The sequence below is a fragment of the Mobula birostris genome, chromosome 1 (assembly GCF_030028105.1).
Source record: "Mobula birostris isolate sMobBir1 chromosome 1, sMobBir1.hap1, whole genome shotgun sequence".
Classification (NCBI taxonomy): Eukaryota; Metazoa; Chordata; class Chondrichthyes; order Myliobatiformes; family Myliobatidae; genus Mobula; species Mobula birostris.
In genome coordinates this window covers 143,327,424-143,349,142 of record NC_092370.1, presented here as the reverse complement: position 1 = coordinate 143,349,142, position 21,719 = coordinate 143,327,424, and the positions used below count along the sequence as shown (strand labels likewise).

The window sequence follows — 21,719 nt, the reverse complement described above, 5'->3', positions numbered from 1 at the left end:
CCACAGACCGATACATTGCCGCGGAGAATGAAGTGGTAGCTGGAACGCACCCAACGCATCTTTAGGAAAAAAGCTGAAATAAACAAGCTAATTAATTAGGTGTCACCCAGCACGTAAATAATTAGCTTGCTTATTTTGACGTTTTTCTTAAAGATGTGCTGGGTGCGTCCCGGCCACCGCTGCACCCCTGCATGCTTCGCGGATCGGTATCGGTCAGCGGCCTGGAGGTTGGGGACCACTGCACCACCCTAACCCCTGACAACTCAGCCTAACACACCATCATCAGCGTGCTTGGCGCTGTCTTCCCGATTCCGGTAACTGATACTATACTGTACATACATTATTTCTACTTTATATAGGCTGTGTATTTTTATGTGTTATTTAGTATGATTTGGCAGCTTTGTAGCTTAAAGGTCACTGCAGAGAATGTTTTTGCCGAGAGCGCTTGCGTGAGATTTTCGCTACGAAGAACAGTGCGGCAATGACTGTAGAAAAGTAGTTCTACTTTATATAGGCTGTGTATTTATCATATCATTCCTGCTATTACTATATGTTACTGTTATTTTAGGTTTTGTGTTATTTCGCATGATTTGGTAGGTTATTTTTTTGGGTCTGCGAACGCTCACAAATTTTTCCCATATAAATAAATGGTAATTGCTTCTTCACTTTACGACATTCCGCTTACGAACTGTTTCATAGGAAGGCTCTACCTTTGGATGGCGGGGGAAACTTGTATAAACAAACTGAACAGACAGACATACTTTATTGATCCCAAGGGAAACTGAGTTTCATTACAGCTGCACCAACTAAAAATAGAGCATAAATATAGCAACACAAAAACCACAAACAATCAAACAATAATATGCAAACTATGCCAAATGGAAATAAGTCCAGAACCAGCCTATTGGCTCAGGGTGTCTGACCCCCCCCCCCCCCCCCCCCCCCACGGGAGGAGCTGCAAAGTTCGATGGCCACAGGCAGGAACAACCTCCCATGACGCCCAGTGTTGTATCTCGGTGGAATATGGCTGGAGTCCAACAGCAAAAAGTTCAATATCCGGGCTACAAACATGTTCCTCCATCGTAATATGCCCAGGATTGCACCATCCGTTGTTAACCAGAACAGCAAGCCGCCAACTCTTTTCTGCTTACCGCTCTCAGTGCACTTCCGGTCAGCCCGAACGGTCTGAAAGCCCTCCATGGAAAAGCTTTGGTCCAGTATGTCCTCGTGCAGCCACGTTTCAGTAAAACACATAACACTACTCTCCCGAAATGTTCTCTGACTCCTGACTAGTGCCTTCAACTCATCCATTTTATTACCCACCAAACTCCTCCTCTCCATAAGTCTCTGTTGTCTCGACCAGGTCCTCTTTCCTCGGCCTTTGTGATCCCCCTCTGCATCCTCTATGTGTTTTCCTCCAGATTTCAGCAGGGGTGTCCGCTACACTGTTCGCTAAACCGGCCGGCATAAGTGCAATCAGCTGGTCCCTGGAATAAACAATAGGACCATACTGTTGCCCCGCTAATGAGACGTGTCCAAATGTAACTATTTCCAGCGCTAAAAGCCCAAATAAAGCTCTCTCCACCAGCATGTTAGAGAAGGTGCAGCTTCAACATGTTACCGTGAAAAAAAATACAACAAATAACGTAAGTTAAAAAAGTAAGAAAACTAGTTGGAACGGCTGTAACAGGCTGCATGCACGACCGGCACATGCATACTGAAGGTAGTTTTTCTTCAGTCAAAGACAGTCTCTGCAACTTTTTACAGAACACAGCATACACAAGCTGGCACTTAATATTAACCCGCTATTTACCAGACTCAGAGAATCATTTCTTACTTCCCCAACGCCCTTAAGCTTCTTCATTCCCTCCTTTTTATCATTACATGATAACCTTTCATAACAGATTGTCGCTTCTACAACAGGACACAAAACATGGCCAAAAGCACCGTAGGATACAGATAATAATCGAAGTTAATACAATCAGACTTCCGAAATGCATAAACACCACTATCAACCAACACATTTTCCTTTCGTCCAAGAGAGTCCTCCTACTCATTTCCTTCAATAACACATTTGCAGTCTGTTCGATGTATCCTCTGAGATTGCCCCTTCACAAATGCACTGGGTGGCTTATGGTACAGAGGGGCCAGTGTTCCAATATGGCAGATTAATTCATAAAGGAGGTTGGCTCAATAAGATCAGTTTCTTCTGAAATTAGAGGTTTTCCTGCCAATACAACCTCTTTTGCTGCCACTGGATCTGTAGAATGTAGATGTCAGTATATGTAGCCACGGTCTTTCAAGTCAGGGTTGTCAGAATCTTGTGTCACTAAACTTAGCACTTGCTGCACCAGTTCTTGCGTCTCAGTTGTTTTGTTTTAAAAGAACAGCTTCACAATAGCAATCAAAAGTTGTTGTTGAACCCGTGTGCTCTCATCATGGAATCCTTCCAGGAAGCTCGCTAATAGCTCATCAGCATTGTCAATTCTTTCTGCATACTCTCCAACTATCCATATCATCGCTGCTCCTGCTTCTGGTTCATCCAATGAGTCCAGATTTTCACAAAGTGTTGCAGTAACCCTTTAATACTTGTTTGGGTATTTATGGAAGAAGTCCTTTATTACTACAATAGCTTCTTGGATGACGTAGCTTACTTTTGTCTGAATGAGGTCAAGTAGCGCACTCAAGCAGCATTCTGCTGATTGCTCAACTTTAATTGCACATCATCCAATTGCAAACACAGCCTTTTGTACAAAGTCAACATCTACTTCAGTGGCATACTCCTTCAATTCTGCCAAGATCTGTGCAATGTTGGCTTGAGAAGCCAATCGAATCATAATATCCAGTTCTACATATATTGCATCATTGTATTTTACAAAGAAAACCTTTGTTTCGTGCTTAGGAATCTCAGAACTTTTTTGTATAATGAGGTTGATATTCCGGAGGGCAACATATTGGAGTTCTGGTTCTGTAGACAACAGCGTTACCAGTGGGGGAGCCAGCTCCTTCAACAAAGTGCCATAGTAAGCCAAGTCCTATGAAAACATTTCTATGAGTTTCATCAGAACCTTTACCACCGATAAGACAACAGCTGAGTTGGCGTGAGATAAACGTGGTATCACAAGCTCACAGATGCCTTGAGCTTCTAGGTCATCCTTTATATAATTGGCCAAACAATTCAAGGATAAATATCTGGCCCCATTCAGTACATTTGTTTAAGGCAGTTAAAAGCTTGTTAATTGCCTGAAATTCAGGTGTAACAAGTTGCTGCTTGGATGCGATTCTGCAATCTCCGACAGAGCAGCCACAGTATTTGCAATGACCATTGCATTAGAGTCGAATATCAAATCCTTTAGATATTTTCGCAGGGGCTCAAACAAATACTCAGTAATTTTATCCACAAGAATATAGCCTATTGTTCTCACGGTCAGCACTCTGATAAGTGGATTGGGATCTTCACAGTCCTTAACAAAAGTGTTGACAGCCACAATTGCAATATATGGTTGGCTCTTTACATAGTTCATTAGATAGAGGTACTCCAGCTTCTTCAACTCCAAATTGTCTGTCTGCATATGGTTTACAACATCAGGAAAGTGGGCACTGACATCTTTGCCACCAGTCATTGACGTAATCTCTTTCTTCACTGCCTTTTTCTTTTTCTCCTGCTTGTCACTATTGAGTCCTGCTTTGAGTTCGAAGATGGCTCCTTTCTTCGTTATTGAGAAATATTTAGAATCAGTCATGGTGAGTGTGGTCTTCTCCACTGAGGTCTGAGTTTCCCTTGACCAGGACAAAATCTCCAGGCTCAATCGTGGGGTAGTCACCTCTAGGCTGGGCCTCGTCTTCCCGATAGGCCTACCGCACCTGTGAACGCAAGCTTTGGAGAGTTTTCGTTAATTTGCATAAATATTTTCCTATCTCCTCCCCTAAGGTATACAGATGTAATTCTGCAGGTAGGCTCTCAGGGAGGAGTGGTGAACATGGGCGGGGTCCCCATGGGGTTTTCAAAGGCTTCTCGTAGATAATTTCTGCAGGTGATAACCCCATCTTACTTGATGGCGTGATGCTCATATGGAATAGGGCTAAGGGTAAAACCTTCAACTTGGTCAATCCAGTTTCTTGTGTAAATTTGGCCAACTTACCTTTCAAACTACCATTGGCTCGTTCCACTATGCCGGCTGCTTTTGGATGATGGGTGCAGTGGAACTGCTGTTTTATAGCAAGTTCTTTACAGACTTCCTCATTTATTTTGGCAACAAAGTGTGGTCCATTGTCCGAGCTTATCATTTCTGGAAGTCCATAGTGAGGAATTATTTCTTTTAGCAATATTTTCACAACAGTCATAGTGGTATTATTAGTTGTAGGAACAGCTTTAATCCATCTGCTAAATACATCTACTATCACTAAGCAATACTTACAACAATGTACTCTAGGTAGTTCTATAAAATCAAGTTGCAAACAAGAAAAAGGCCCACCAAGCAAGGGGGTAGTTCCAGATTATAAATTAAACATGCTGTGGATCGCTTTTCAGCTGCTTTCTGGAAATCAAGGTGATTGTAATAATGTATTAACCATCCACTCCTTGACCAAGTGTGTACAATTATTTACATAATCTATCAAAATAGGTAAAAACAGAGGGAACACAGGGAGGGAGGAGAAGATAGCAAAGCAATGCAGCGCACGCGGCCGTTCCGAATGATATCGTATCTGTGAAGTAGGATGCCGTGCACAATCCTGATTTGATAGAGACAGACGTGAAGAAGCACGGAGGAACATCTGGAGAAACTTCTGAAATGCTTGCTTCGCTGCCGCTGCTACTGTGTGATCAAGAATCTCCGGAGGGGAAGGCCCCAAATCCTCGGCTTTGCCTATTGCCTGTTGCTGGGGCCGGGGTCGAAGCGCTCGGCAGAGGTGGTGCTCGGTGTCGGAGAGCTGGTCAGAGGCTCGGAGTTTTTGGACGGACTCGGAGTCGGACTGTGGTCAGATGCTTCCGGGATGCTGCATCGGCAAGTTTGCGGCGCTGGAGGTTTACCGTCTGTGTGAGATAATGGGACTTTCGAGAGACTTTGCGACTTTTACCGTGCCCATGGTCTGTTCTTATCAAATTACGGTATTGTTTTGCACTGTTGTAACTATATGTTATAATTATGTGGTTTTTGTCAGTTTTTCAGTCTTGGTTTGACATGTGTTTCTGTGATATCATTCTGGAAAAACATTGTATCATTTCTTAATGCATGCATTACTAAATGACAATAAAAGAGGACTGTGTGTCCTCATAATCTAATCTAATCTAATCTGTCCCGCAGGCGTCACCCATAAATTGGTTCAAGGTGGCAACCCATTTGGGACCATAGTTTGCACTCTCCTTCAGGGGCATTCCCCTTTAAACGTATGTATTTCTCCCATGTCTGGCATATCCGTCCTTAGATTTTGTCTAATAGGAGCTTGCTGGGTTCCCAAGGAGACTAAAGTGTGGGATTCAAGGCTGTCTGTTTAGTTGCTGCATCAACCCTAGCATTGCCCTTAGATATCTCATCAAATTCCCCAGTATGGGTTGCACATTTAATAATAGCCAAAACTCGAGGTAGCTGTAGAGCAGTAAGTTGCTTACAAAGGTAGCATTACTAATGGCGGGGGAGGGGGGCAGAGGAAGTCAGGAATCCCCAAAGTTCCGTAGTGAGTGCATAACGGGAGTCTGTGTAAAAGTTTGCACTTCAGTCTGTTTGAGATTTCTTTTCCACAGGCCTTTTTCATTTTAAAATTCAAAATGTTAATCAAAGAGGATTCCAGCTTACGCTTGTACTCCTCCACTGAAGCCCTCATTCAAGTCCTCTTTATTTTGTTACAAATAGTTGTGGACTCCCTCTTCAAAGTCATCTTCATTTATGACGTTGCATTTTTTTAGGTCTTCTACTAAGAACTGGTTTTGTGGTGGATTCTTCAAAATCAGAACTGAGTAAGCTGTTAGACTGCACTTTGGTCTGTTGCTAGCATACAGGCATGAGTCAGAGCAAGCTGCTCAGCTTTCTGGGCGGAGAAAGCTGCTTCAAAGGAGACTTGCTCAATTACTTCACTGTTGTCACTTATGGCATAGCCAGAACATCATTTTCCTGTTGGATCCACAAAAGAGCTTCCATCCTCAAAACATTGCCTCGGGCTTGAGGGGGTATTGCGGAATGGATGGGAGAGAGTGCTTTTTTCATGGTGATCCAGACAGGAGGGGCAGTTGGTGCAGCCTACTTCGTGGCTTGAAATTGCCCAGAGATGGGGTACAACGTCTTGGGTTCGGTCAATATTAAAAGAGTGTGATACCAGATGTCCCGTCTTCACCTCCGACTCCTAGTATCGTAGTCGGCCCGCGGCCAAATCTTGCCATTCTCCCTCAGTGCTAGAGGCTTCTTTTGTCAGGGCGTAGGCAAGGAACCCTAGGCTCTTTGGCTTGAACACAGGGCAAACCCTAACAGTGGTATGGGACACCACCAGTCCTGTCTATCGCCAAAGGAAACACGGAACTTCAGCCAGTAACGCACTACCCTCTCTTCCTTTAACTTCTCCAGTCACCGTGACTGGGGACTTCAGTCCCTTGAAGTGTGCATAATATTGGCTCTCCTCATTTGAGCACCCTGTAGGTTCATAGCAGAGAGTCACATGAGGATTGACCTCTGGCAGTGGGGGTTCAAACGAAGTGGAGTCCAGATTAAATGTCTACCATTGGGGGGTTGGTAACTGAACTGTCGGCTGTTCACTAATCCCAGGATGATACCCCTGTCTGTGCTTAGAATCTCGACTTCCAATGGACAGAACAAGTCTCACTCTGCTAGATTACACCCCATACTGGGACATCTGGGCTGTAAACCTCACACTGGATCCCCCTGGAATTCCACGTGCATTCTGTGCTTCGGTTCCCATTTCTGATCCCCAGATATAGCCCGCTCGCATCCTTCTTCCCGCTGAACATATTCACCTTTAATATTAGTTCCCTTCTGGGTTGATCGGGATTCAAAAGCCAGGTCCCAGTAATATGTCAAAGCTCGTCGTGTTTGATTTCCATCATAGTCAGGCCAATCCATATTATTTGTTTTAATCATGTTGGCTAACTTAATTGGTATGCCTTGGAGCAATAAGGCATTAAACTGGGTGGGGGGGGGGCTAATTCCAATTAAAGGCTTAGTCTACTGCAAAAGTGCCGTAGCAGGCCACAAATCTCTCCCGATAGTCTGGTCCCGATTTCTCAGGCTTAGGTTTGCATTCAAGTACTTAGTGATATTTACAGGTTGTTGGAGAGCCCTCTCCAAGGCTTGAATGATCTGGTCTGTCTGTTCATTCTCATTATGGATTCCCGCCTGTAACTCCTGATAGGTTTGGTATCTTAATTCTGCAGGCTGAATAAATCTTGTGGGGTTGCATTATACGTTTGTATAGTACTGCGGACATACTGAGCAAACTGTACTGGTTTTTCTCTTCTATCTGGGGCCTGATTCATGATCATTATGATTTCTTGAGGCTTCCAAGATGCATGGTTTTATTAGATTCTCCCCCCCCCCCCCCCACCACTCGGAATAATCCTCGGTATTCCCTTCCTGAATCTCAGGGTATAGAGAGCCTCCCCTTCCCTGCCACCGCTGTTTTACCTGAGCAGCCAACGTATTTGAATACTGGGAGGATTGGAATTTGGGAGCACTGGGTGCACTTGGCCCCTGGTAAGGTGGGGGATACGGTGAGTGCCCAATCCTCATCGCAGTCACTGTCCTCAAACAGGGTCAGTATGCCAGATATAGATTTGGGATCTCGTATTGATCCTGGATTTCATGCGCGGCACTACCGATTTAAAACCTTCCTGTCTGTCCATACGTGCCTTTGCCTGTTTTCTTTGTTTTTCATTCTCTTTCTTCTCCCTTCTACCCATTCGCACTCTGCCTTCAACGTCTCCCAACTCTTGGGAGTGTCATCACCTGTACATACCTCTACCCCTTCTATCACAGGCGTTTTTCCTCCAAATGGCTAGTAAAGTATTATTCCATTTGGTATCAGCTTTATCTTTGCACTCTTTGATCAATAATTTCCACTTTCTACCGCAATTCTTTTTCCGAATTAAATTTATTGCTTGTTCACAAGAGGTTATACCTCAAGCTTTCCCTTGTGGCCACACACCATTTCCCAGTTTTTTTTTAACCTCCCGCCGCTGCACTGAACCTCCGGAGGCGTCTGTCACCTGTGCTGGTTGTTTGCTTATACAGCTTAATTGACCAGGTCAGAGACCTGTTGTCTAATTATACAAATAGACTGGACGCTTTCCTTGCCCATTGCCCAATTAATTAAGTTGACTCAATTATACAGCTTAATTGACCAAGCCAAAGACCTGTTGTCCAATTTTTCAGCACCCGCAGACTTTAATACTCACAAAACAACTGCTTACCTTATTCTCCCCATCTGGGTGATTCGTTGGATCCTGTCAAGGTACCAGTTTCGATGGGCGAGGGGCAGAACGCCTGACCGGACACAAGGAGTGGCCAGAGGTAAATCACCTCCGGGCGCCCTACCACTCAGTTGTGTTCGATTCAAACTCTCGGTCACTTACTCAGCCCAGAGAAACGTTCCCTACATTGGGATCCGAGTCACGGCACTAAATGTAAACATAAGTTCGCCGGACCAGATAACGACACCACACACAAGTCTTTATTTTAACCTTTCACCCGTTTATTTGTTCGAACTCAGCCGGTGAGAACCTCGAAGCTGAACATCAAAAAGAGACAGAAATTCTCTCTTTCTGGCGGCTCAACCAGCTTCTGACTTGACAGGCAGAAAATGCTACAATTTATAGGACTAACAGACAAAGAACACTCAGTTACCATGATATTCCTGCCAGGTCAGTTGGAGCAAATTTAATTAATTAGATAAGAGGGTACACTGAATCACGGGTTTTAATTACAGACAAATTCTTGCCTTAACAGTAAAACCTGAATAGACAAAGGCGGGAACATAGATCAATATGTGAACCCATAAGACATGATGTATGCACCATGTGTGAATACAGCCCACAGATCATTCTCAAAGGGACAGCTGTGAGTTGTTAATATGAACAAACTGAAAGCAGATTTTTTTCAGTCAAGGACAGTCTCTGCAACTTTTCACAGAACAGAGCATACACAAGCTGGCACTTAATATTAACCCGCCATTTACCAGAATCAGAGAATCATTTCTTACTTCCCCAACTTCATCACTGGGACAGCTGACTCTGCCGTGACTGTCTGAAGCCCAACTGCAAAAGGAAGGCTAACAACCCCATCCCGTAAAAACCCAGTGCTGCAGAAACACCAACAGAAGTGCCAAAGACCTGGGAGAGGAAGAATATATCAAGATGGATTACATCTGGGGATGACTTGAAAGACTGGCCTAGGACAGCGGACCCTAGCAAGACACTGTCGGTGGCTTATGCCCCAGTAGGGGTGATGGTTTAAGTAATTGGGCTAAAATGCACTGGTCTCGATGTGTCCCAATTAACCAGAATCCACTGTATTCCTGTTTAGAACTACTACAGCTAAAGTCTGCAACCACAGACATTGCAACATTGTTTCAAGTCATTTACATTATGGATATTCAGAACTGAGACTGGGACTGCAGACCACCCTGGGAGCGAGTGCAGCAGCTGGAGTCTTAGAGAATTACTCCATTGCATCAGGAAGTCTGGCTGCTGGGGAGGACTGCAGGTAAAACTGAAGTGAAGAACCCCAAGGTTCACCCCTCCCCACTTACCATCCTGCGAGCAAATGTACAGTCTCCGGAAAATAAAATTCAACACCTCAGAGCAAGCTTGCAGCAGCAGGGTCATCAGGAACTGCAGTGTACACTGCTTCACAGACACATGGTTCACCCCTAGCACTCTGGACACAGCACTGCAGCCCAAGGATGTTGCTTTCTACTGCATGAACTCGACAGCAGTGTCAGTGTTTGCTTCATGAATAAGGCGTGGTGAAAATATGGTTGTTTCGTCTCAATCTCGCTCACCCAACCTGTAACATCTGAAAGTCAAGTGTCATGCATTCTATCTGCTGATGGAGTTCTGTCATCACCCTGGTTGCAATGTACATTCCACCACCGACAAATATCGAGCTGGCACTGACGGACGAGAACTGAATGCAAAAACCTGGATGTGGTTTAACCGTAACCAGTGTTTTATAAAGCTGCAACATGATTTTGTAACTCCTGACCCCATGCTTCGACTAAAGGTAAGCATGTCATATACCTTTACCATCCCATCAACGTGTGCAGCCAATTACAGGGAGTTGTGGACATGGATCCCAAGATCCCTCGGTACACCACTGTAGAGTCTTGCCATTAACCATGTATCATCTCTTAATGTTCGATATCCCAATTTGTAACACTCCATAGTTAGAGATAAAATTCCATCTGCCATTTCATCACCCATACCCGTAACTAATCTATACCCCACTATATTCTTTGGCAATCTTCCATGCTATCCTCAACATCACCAATCTTTGTATTGTCTGTGAAGTTACTAACCCAGCCACCCATATTTTCAGTCACGTCATTTATATAGAGCACAGGACAGCAATCCCAGTCCCAAGGTCACCCCGGACCTTCAGCCAGAATAAGACCCATCAATCACTATCCTGTCTTCTATGGTCAAGCCAAATCTGAACCCAAATAGCCAGTTACCATAGATCCCATGCTTTTCAATTTTCTGGATGAGCCTACCACAAGAGATCTCATCAAACACCTGGTTAAAATCCATGTAGACTGCATCCACAAATCTGCCTTCAACCATTTTTGTAACCTCCTTGAAAATCTCAATTTTTTAAGACACGGACTGACCTACACAAGGCTATGCTGACTGTCCTTAATTAGGTTACGTTAATGTTAAGAAATTCTATCCATACAAATCCTTTCCAAAAGCTCTCCTACCACTGAATTGAGACTCAGCCCATAGTTTTCAGGATTGTTCCCATTTCTTTTCCCAAGTAACAAAACAACATTAACTACTCTCCAGTAACCCCCCCCCCCCCCCACCAAGCTGGACCTTAACCGTGACGAAAAGATATGAAGATCATGATGGGCTTCCGCTATCTCAATACAGAGCATATCCCATAAAGCCCTGGGGAGCTTAGCTACCTTAATGTTCTTTAAGAGACTCAACGCTTCATCTCAAAATGCCCCAGTATATTAGCATTCTCTAGTGACCTCACTATCCTCCACATACTTTTCCCTGATAAATACTGAAGTACTTATTTAGGACCTCACCCATATCCTTTGCCTTCAAGCACACTCCCTCCTTTATCCTTGAGTGGTCCTCCTGCCTCCCTAGTTGTCCTCATGCTCTTGATGCATGCATAGAATCCTCCCTGCCAAGAACTCTTCATGGCCCATCCTAGTTCTACTATTTTCAGTCTCAAGTTTCTTTCTGGCTTCTTTACAATCTTAAAGGGCTCTTTGACTTCAGCTTCTTCGAATTTACAAAAGCTTCCTTTTTCTTCTTGACTAAATTCACCAGATCCCTCAACACCCAAGGTTCCCTGACCTCACTTTCCTTCTTGCTAGAACATACTTATCCTATACTCTGTGCAGTTGATCAATAAACACCCTCATGTGCAGACTTTTTCAAAAGCAGCTGTTCCAAGTTAACTTCCCATAGTTTCTGCATAATACTCATAATTTGCCTTGCTTCAATTTACTACTCTCCTGAAAGATCCATTCTGATCCTTATTCAAACTTAAGGAGTTCCTTACTCAAATTTAAATTAAAACTTAAGGAGATGTGATCTCTGCTTAACTCTGCTCCCACTGAATGGTCAGTCAGTGTGGCCAGGCTCACTTCCCAACACCAAGTTCAGTATGGTCACTCCTCTTGGGGGACTATCTATATACTGATTTAATAAAACCTTCCTGGACACTGAACAAATTCTGCCCAGTCTATGTACTGGTCTTGACATGAGCTTTCTCTTCATTTTCTGACCTGGTGCTCTGGTTCCATCCTTCTGCCAAACTAGCTTAAACTCTCCCAAGTAGCACTAGCTAACCTCCTTGCCAGGATTATTAGCTGTCTTCCAGTTATGATGCAACCTGTCCCCCTCGTACAGATCACTCCTGTCTCAGAAAAGAATTGCCAAAATATCAAGCAGTTATCCTGCCTATTTCAGCTCTGCCCTGACTGTAGCCATCTCCAGCTACAGGTCAAGAACTTTTTCACTGCCACTGCGTTCTTCTGCTCCTTTTCTTCCACCCACTACCCTCTGTTAATTCCAGATCTCTTGGGCTTCACTCTACCCCTCATCCCTTCCTTCATTTCTCTGAGCACCATCTTCCTCCCACCTCACTTTCCTTGATCCTTCCTCTTTCATGATCCCTCCAACTTTCTACTCTCTCCTGACTCCAGCCATGTCTTCACCATCCCCTTCAACCTTCGAGGAAGAATGTTTCGTACTGTTATGAGCCTCATCTTTGTCCCAGTGCCCACACCTCAACGAGTTCCATGCCCACCATGATGCCATCCATCTTCCATCACCTCTGTCACTAAGCCTACTACTTTGACAAGCATTGCCCACCCACTACCACCATCGACATCGCCTTCCCCCCATATTTCCTCTATTTCTCACAAATCTGCTCTTACCCCTCCTCTTGCTGTCACAACAGGAATGGGGTTCCCCTTGTCCATTCCTACCAATCCACGAGCCTCCACACCCAGCACATCATTTTCTTTAACTTCCATCATCTCCAACAAGATCCTACTACTAAGCACATCTCCCCCCACCCAACCCACCCTACTTTCCAGAGGGCTTGTTCTCCATGTGATTCACTCGTCCACTTGTTCCTCCCCTCTGATCTCTACTGTTATGATGAAGCCAAACTCAGGTTGGAGGAATAACAGCTCATTCTGTCTGGATAGCCTCAAATTTGATGGCATATACATTGATTTCTACCCCTCCCTCTTTTTCTCTTCTTCCATTCCCTTTCTGGTTACTCTCTTACCTCTTCTCCTCACCTGCCTATCATCTCCCTCTGGTGCCCTTCTTCCTTCCCTTTCTTCCATGGTCCACAATCCTCTCCAAAGCCTCTACTATAACCTCTGCCATTTCTTTCAGTACCCTGGGATGCATTCCATCAGGACTGGGGACGTGCCTACCGTTAGGCCCACAAGTTTGTTCAGCACTACCTCTTTAGAGATAGCTATTGTATCGAGGTCCCCACCTCCCATCGCATCCATATCTCTCTTTTGCATGTTAGATGTGTCCTCCACCAAGAAGACCGACACAAAATAGTCATTCAAAGCCTCATGACCCAATATCAATTTCCAGTTTTCATCCTCCAAGGGACCTATGTACATTTTGGACACCCTTTTCCACTTTATATAGTTATAAAAACTTTTACTATCTGTTTTTATATTTTGTGCTAGTTTATTTTCATAATCTATCTTCCTTTTCTTTATTGCTCGCTTAATGGTTCTTTGCTGCTTTTTCAAGTTTTCTGAATCACCCGGTTTCCTTTTACTCTTGGCGACTTTGTACACATGAGCTTTTAGTTTGATGCCTTCCCTTATTTCCTTAGCTATCTATGCCTGGCTTTCTCCACCTTTACTGCCCTTGCTTTTAACTGGAATATACCTTTGTTGAGCACCATGAAAAATCTCTTTGAAAGTCTTCACTGTTGCTCAACTGTCCCACCATATGGACTGCATTCCCAGTCTACTCTATCTAACTCCTCCCTCATCTTGTTGTAGTCTCCATTGTTTAGGCATAATACACTGGTTTTAGATTTCAGGCAGCTAGCAAAATTTGCATAAGACACAAGACATAGGAGTAGAATTAGGTCATTCATCCCATCGAGTCTGCTCCACCAATATGGCTCATTCTTCTCAACCCCATTTTCCTGCCCTCTCCCAATAATCTTTGGCACCCTTACTTAACAAGAACTTATCAACCTCCACTTTTAAAAGTATTAAAATGAATTAAGCTCCACAGTTGTTTGTGGCAATGGATTCTGCAGATTTACCACTCTACTGGCTAAAGAAATTCCTCATCTGTTTTAAATGGACATCATTGCATTTTGAGGCTCTCCGGCACACCCTCCCACCCCAAGTCCCAGTCTCCTCCACTGTTGGAAACCTCCTCTCCACATCCATTCTATCGAGGCCTTTCAATATTCCATAATTTTCTTTTTTTTAATTTTATTTTTATTTGGATAAGGAATTCACAAATATCATGTACTTTTTTCACACATATAACCTTTTCCTTTTTTTATATATATAAAACTACAATTATTTATACATTCTTAAGTACACATTGAGATGATATAAAAGGAAAATAAACATTTAAATAGATAATTATGTACTGTGGTAAATCTAACCTATTAGGCTACGTAATGGAATTAGTTGTTAAGAAAAATGGTAATAATAGTTTCCATATAACCCTTCTGGACCATTTCCACTGGTCCAAAATGTTGTATATAAGCCTATGTATCAACCATTGTAGGTGTTTATATCCTAATTTGTTCATGCTTGCTCCTGCCCGCAGACATAATTATCCAATCCCTATGTACTTATTTACTTAATTTTTTCATTTTTTTATCCCTTTCCCAAATCTTTCCTTTTACTTGCGTTAATTCTCTATTTTCCAAAAGAAAACAAAAAAAACAAACATTTAGACTAGGGGTTATTACTGTGTTGATGAGAAGAGCAGTATAAATCATTAGGAGAGTCATCTAAAGTCTGCTCGCATTGGAGTTATATATTCAATCCATTTATTCCAGATTTGATAAAATTTTTCTTTTTGAGTTCTCAGGGAGTAAGTCAACTTTTCCATTTTAAATATTTCCAAGATAATTTCGTACCAATCTTCTAATGTAGGTGGTATTGGATTTAGCCATTTTCTAGTGATTGATTTCTTACTTGCCGCTAAGAGGGCCTGCAGCAACTTTATATCTTCCTTCTGTTCAAGAAACAATACATGCCCCAAATAGAGCATCTCAAAGTTCAGAGGTATCTGGGACCTAAGTACCTTAACTAATGTTCTATGAATACCTTCCCAAAATAGACTTAATTTAGGGCAATCCCAAAAAATATGAAAATGATTTGCCTCCTTGGAGCCGCACCTTCTCCAACACATCACATTTGTATCTTTATATTTTTCCTGATATGGGGTCTTGAAGAATCTTATACTGTTTTTCCAACAATGTTCTCTCCAAGTCAAAGAATTAGTTGAGGACCATTGAAAGCTGCAGATTTTCCCCCAAGCCTCCTCTGAAAGTACCAACCCCGCTTCTTTCTCCCACTTCTCTTTAATATACAGTGTATTTACATTTTTAGCATGGGAGAGTGCATTATATAATCGAGAAACTGATTTACTAGGTATTGAACTAGGTCTGTATATCTACAACTCTGGTTAACATAGTTTCGTACTTGAAGGTACCTAAAAAAGTCATTATGTTCTGGGCCATGTTTGTCCTGCAGGATTTGGAAACTTTGTAATACTCTTTTATCTATAAATGAGAGGTAGGTTGTAAGACCTTTCTTTATCCATAGCTCAAATCTTTTATCTCCTCTGTTGGGAAGGAATTCGGTATCATATGCACACCATCTAAAGAGTTTTAACATGTTATTAATTCCACATGAATTAACCACCTTCTGCCATACTTTTAATGTAAGATTTATCCAAGCGTTTTTAAATTTTTCCAACTGGGCCATCAATCCTTTGTCAGCTATTGAGGCCTGAAGAGGAAAACTGTCAACTAATCAAATTCTATTACCTTCCATCTAGCCTTATATTCCCTATTACACCAATATAACAGAGGGGTTATCTGTGAGGCATAAAAATAATTTCTCAGGCAAGGAAGAACCATACCTCCTCCTTCCTTCCCTAACTGTAAGGTGTTATATCGAATTCTAGGTTTCTTTCCTTGCCAAATGAAGCAGGAAATCCATTTGTCCCATTCCCTGAATTGATTATCATCCACCTCCACCGGTAAAGTACGGAAAAGATACAATAACCGAGGAAGAATATTCATTTTTATAGTATTTATCCTTGAATTTAAACTTAAAAAGGGGATAAGATTCCATCTATGCATATCTGCTTTTATCTCTGAGATTAATGGCCCATAATTTACCTGTGACAGTGTTGAAAGATCCTTCGACAGGGTTATTCCTAAATATTTTAATGATTTAGCTTCCCACTTAAGATCATATGTATCCTGCAATTTTTTGGATGGTGTATAATTTAGGGACATAACCTGCGTTTTCTTTACATTTATTTTATAACCTGATATTTTCCCAAAGTCATCCAACAGTGTAAACAATCCTATAAATGATTTTTCTGGTTCACTCAGATAGACCAAAACATCATCTGCTAATAACGCCACTTTCTGTTCAATCCCTGCCACCTTGATACCTTTTACGATTTCGCTCTGTCTTATTAGTTGGGCAAGCCGTTCAATATATAGCGCAAAAAGGAGAGGAGAAATTGGGCATCCCTGTCTAGTGCCTCTCTCTAGGATGAAGGAGTCAGAGAGGTCCCCATTTATCTTAATTCGGGCTGTAGGGCTGTCATATAGAGTCTGAATTACTTTAATAAACTTTTCTTGAAAGCCGAATCTTCCTAACACTCTGTATAGGAATGCCCAACTAACCCAATCAAAAGCTTTCTCAGCGTCCAATCCTACTACCATTGTCTCTGTCTTGTTCTTATTAACCTGTTCTAATATGTGCAGAGTTCTCCTTATGTTGTCCTGTGTTTGTCTTTGTTGAATAAATCCAGTCTGGTCTAAGTGGATTAGGCCAGGTAAAAGCTTTTCCAATCTGCGCGCTAATATAAATGTAAATAGTTTGTCATCTAAATTAAGAACACTAATTGGCCGATAATTGCCACATTCTAGTTTATCTTTACCCTCTTTAGGAATAACTGAAATAATCGCTTCTCTCCAGGAAGGTGGAGTTTCTCCTCTCTGCAAGATCCAATTAAAGGTGTTAAGTAGTAATGGGGCTAACGGTGTCTTCAGGGACTTGTACCACTCTGAGGTAAACCCATCAGAACCTGGGGACTTTCCAGCCTTTAACCTAGAGATGGCCACGTTCAGTTCTTTGACAGTTACTGGTTCTAATAAACTTTCATTTTGTAAATCTGTAAGTTTAGGTAGATCTAAAAAATTCAATACACTGTCTATATAGGGCTCATTGGGGGCCCGGGGTTGGGAGTACAGCTCTCGATAATATGTTTCAAAACTCTCTTGAATTTTCCCTATTGTACTCTCCACAAGCTTTGTCTTTGGATTCTTTATTTTATGAATTGTATTGTCTGCTTGTTGTTTTCGTAATTTATATGCTAATAATCTAGCTGATTTACCTCCTACTTCATAATTCTTTTGTCTCAGGTAAAGAAAATTTCTTTGAGTTTCCAACGTATAAATATCGTCAATTTCACTCTGCAAATTCCTAATTTCCTGTTTTCGATTTGAATTACTTTTGTTGCTATCTACAACTTGAAGTTGTTTTAATTTTCCTTGAAGGTCTACTAATTTTTGTGCATTGATCTTTTTCATGTGAGTGGTAATGGAAATAATTTTCCCTCTCAGTACAGCTTTCAATGTATCCCATAAGATTACTGGTGATGTTTCTCCCGTGTCATTAAGGTCTAGATATTCTTTGATTTCTCCCCTTAATCTCTCCATTACTTTCTGGTTATTGAGTATATGTGAGTTTAGCCTCCATAGTGTTTTCCTCATTTTCCTTTCCAGGATTAGAGACATAGAGACTGGGTTATGATCCGACAGATCAATTGTTGCAATATTACAGTTTTTTATCCTGAGTCTATCTGTATTAAAGGTATAGTCTATCCTTGAATAGGCTGAATGAGGGAAAGAGTAATATGTATAATCTTTACTAGTAGGGTGTAATTCCCTCCAGACATCTATAATTCCCAACTCCTCCATCAATGAATTCACTTTCCGAGTCAAAGGTTTATTCTGAGTAACTATTCTTGAAGAATCTAATATAGGATTTAATCTAATATTAAAATCCCCTCCACAAATTACTACCCCTTGAGAACTGACCATTAGGTCAAAAATGTGTCTATAAAATGACCATTCACAACCTGGAGGAGCATGAACATTCAGCAATGTTATTTCTGTACCTTCCTGTGATTTTTACAAACTGTCCTTCTTTGTCTTTAGTCTCTGAAATATGTTCATAATTAAGAGTACTTGATAATAAAGTAGCTACCCCTCTTTTGTGACTCAATTTATATGATGAATAAAATACATGCTTAAAGCCCATTCTTTTTAATTTTCCATGTTCAGATTGGCTCATATGTGTTTCCTGGAGAAAAGCTATTTGTGCCCTCTCTTTTTTCAATTTAGACATAATCTTATTTCTTTTAATTGGATTCAAAACCCCATTAACATCATAGGAAATTATTTTTACCAATTCAGTTTGCATTTTTCTCTAGTAGAAAAAAACTCTCCTTTTCTAACCAAACAGTAAGCAATCCCTTCTCAACAGTAAACCAAGACATATAACCACACACTAGACATTTTTGAACGTGCAACATTTGAAAATTTTTCCCGACTTCCCACAGTGAGGCCTGAGCACCGACCCGCCTCAGTTCAGAGGGATAACCTCTATCTTCACCCTGTGTTAGAGGGCCCTCAGCAGTTTGAATAATCATAGAGAATTTTCTCCTATTTATGTCTCGACCATATTGCTATCATTCAAGTTATTCCGTCTAGTTTATTTTCAGTTACCAGTTTTCATTTTACCTTTAAGTCCGATTTACTCTTTTCAGTCATTTCTCTTAATTAATCTGTGTTCTCTGTACGTTCGCGTCTGAATATTTGCAGCTTTTCCTTGTAGTTTGACACTCTGGTTCGTGTGGAGCGTCCTCGCCGCACTAACTGCCACGACTTCTGCCGAATCCTCTCCAGTAGCGACTCCGGTTGGGTGATAACTTTAATAGGTAGTCCCCGGTTCGCCAGGTCCAATGTTGCCTCCTCCACCGTAGCGTAAGTTTTTGTCCCTTCGTCGTAAAAGACTCTCAGCCGAGCTGGATACAGGGTCTGGAATCTGATGTTGTTTTCCTTCAGGACTCTCCGTGTTTCCGTATATTCCTTCCGTCTGGCAAGAATCCCCGGTGCGTAGTCGTGGTCTAAACTGATTTTACAGTTGTTCCACATGAAACCTTTCTTTTGCCATGCCCTTTTAAGCACCTCTTCCTTCGTTCTGTAACTGAGAAATCTGACCAGAATCGATCTGGGCTGGGCGCCTGCTGGAGGCTGTGGTGCCAACGCGCGGTGAGCTCTTTCTATCTGTAGGTCTTTTGCGGCCGGTATATCAAGGTTCTCTCTAAGTAGCTTCTCCACGAAGGGAATCATCAATCCGGGTTTACCTTCAGTTCCTTCGGGAACTCCGTAAATCCTCACATTTTCCCTTCTCGAGCGGCCTTCTTGATCTATTAGTTTCCACTGGAGCTGGTCTTGCAGCTTCAGCATTTCTGCTATCACCTCCTCTGCGTTCTGTAGCTTCTCTTCAATTCCAACAATCCTCGCTTCGGCTTCATCTATCCGCGAGTTAGTTTTTACTATTTCTCCTTTAATATCTTCCAGCTGTTTGCTGTTATCTTGTCAGAACTCGCGAATCTCTCCGAGAATCAAGGACAGAGTCACCGATTCCCCCTCATTATCTCCGTCCTGGCTTGCCGTGGGGGAGCTAGGCCCGTCGCCTTGCTGCGTCTCTTTATGTTTATCAGCTTTTGGAGCGGACTTTTTAATCTTGTTCTTAGACATCATCCTTGCCCCTTTTATTAATATAGTTATGCAATATTAAGTATTTGTCTAAATTTGATTATGGGGCAGTTTACCTTCTTTTTTTGTTGAGAGACTTTTTCCTTACGCCGCCATTCCCTTGATGACCCGGAAGTCCCGTCCAATATTCCATAATTTTCAATGAAATCCCCCATTATTCTTCTAAACACCAGACCCATCAAATGCTCCTACCACTTCAGCCCTTTCTTTCCTGGATCATTCTCATCAACCTCCTTTGGACACTGTCCTATACCAACACATCCTTTCTCAGGTAAAGGGCTCAAAACTGCTCACAATACTCCAAATTCAGCCTGACCAACGCTCTACAAAGCCTCAGCACTACATTATTACTTTTACATTATAGCCCTCTTGAAATGAATGTTAACATTGCATTTGCCTTCTTTCCTACCAACTCAACCTGCGAGTTAACCTGCAGGGGACCCTGCTTGAGGATTCCCAAGTCCCTTTACATCTTCCATTTCTGAGTTTGCTCCCGGCACATGAACAGGCAGGAATGGAGGGATAAATCCATCTGCCTGAACATAGTTTTATTTTAACTTGGCATTATAATCAATGCACACTCATTAGCTGAAGGGCCAGTTCCCACACTGTACTGTTCTAACTCCTTCATATAGAAAGATGAAATTTGCAAAATATATTTTCACAACAGTATAAAAGGCAAAACAAATTTTTAAACGAGTTTTTATTCCTTCTAAATTTGTTTACTTCTTCTTCAGATATGTCCATGCAGGCTGGACAACTGAAGAGAATCTCCTACCCTTATGGATTTTACCCCATTGCATATTTTAATTGTAATAAAATAATTAACTTTCACACACACCTCTCCTCTAAATCCATACGTAGAGATGCTGGCAAGATCTTCAAATTTCTGTAACTTGCTTGTAGTAAATCTTTCACAAAGTATTTCCAAATCTTCCTTCTGATTATACAAAAAGTTAACACATTATTGAAAAACATTGTGGTGGTGGGGAGGGAGAGGGGGAAGAAAGTGAAATAAAACATGGCAACTTCTGAAAATCTATTTTGTATGCTGTCCCAGATAAAACTGAAGCTTTTGATTCAAACAGGTAATTCCACAAGATAGAGGGCATATTTTGCAAAGATGATAATCAGTTGGTAAAAAAAAAATAAAGCAATGGTAGATGGAATTTAACTCTGAAAGGTAAGACAATGAATCTCGGGAGGACTAAAAAGAGTAGGACATGAATGGGAGGGGAATATGAAGAACAGATGTATTCAAGTGTACAACCCTAAAGATACGCAAATGTGACAGCATATGAAATAACTGCCTTAATTTCAAGTGCATAAAGTACAGAGCAGTGAGGTCATTGTACAGGTCATAAAGCATTGTACAAGAGGACTTAATTTTAACTTTACTGGAGAAAAGTACATGGCGATATCAGAGGTAGATTTTAAAATAAAGAGTAGAATGTATTACCAAGGATGATGATAGATGTAGATGCATAAGTGACATTTAAGATACTCTCAGAGAAGGCATGTGGATGAAAAATAAAAGCAGGGCTATATGGGAGGGGAAGGTTAGATTGATTTTGGAGTAGGTTAAAAGGTTGGCACATCAGAGGCTGAAGAGTCTGTACTGTGCAGCACAGTATGTTACAGGTTAAGACAGTCTCACAGGAAACAAGATCACCCAGTGAAATACTCATGACTACGGAGGACTTGCAAATTACATACAGACTGCCAAGAACTAAGCCAGGTTGCTGGAACTGTGAAGCAGAATGCTTTAATTTAACCATTTTTAATTGTATTCTCACAAATATAATACCACTAGATATTTTAAGTACATACAAGACAATAATATTATGGGATTATCATATTACAGATATTGAAAAAAACATGGTTGAGGGAAACAAATAATTCCAAGGTGATAGATGGAGAAGA

General features: G+C 41.8%; 1 protein-coding gene and 1 pseudogene across 1 annotated transcript in view; both read right to left on the bottom strand.

Annotated features, from left to right (window-relative positions):
- The window catches only part of mlh1 (mutL homolog 1, colon cancer, nonpolyposis type 2 (E. coli)), a 116,266-nt gene that overhangs the window by 84,641 nt on the left and 9,906 nt on the right, over positions 1 to 21,719 (bottom strand). The window contains exon 3 of the mRNA XM_072263063.1: positions 20,638 to 20,736. Coding sequence (XP_072119164.1) covers positions 20,638 to 20,736 — 99 coding nt within the window. The remainder of the gene's footprint in view (positions 1 to 20,637; positions 20,737 to 21,719) is intronic.
- LOC140206786 (AP-1 complex subunit beta-1-like) lies at positions 1,019 to 3,887 on the bottom strand (annotated as a pseudogene).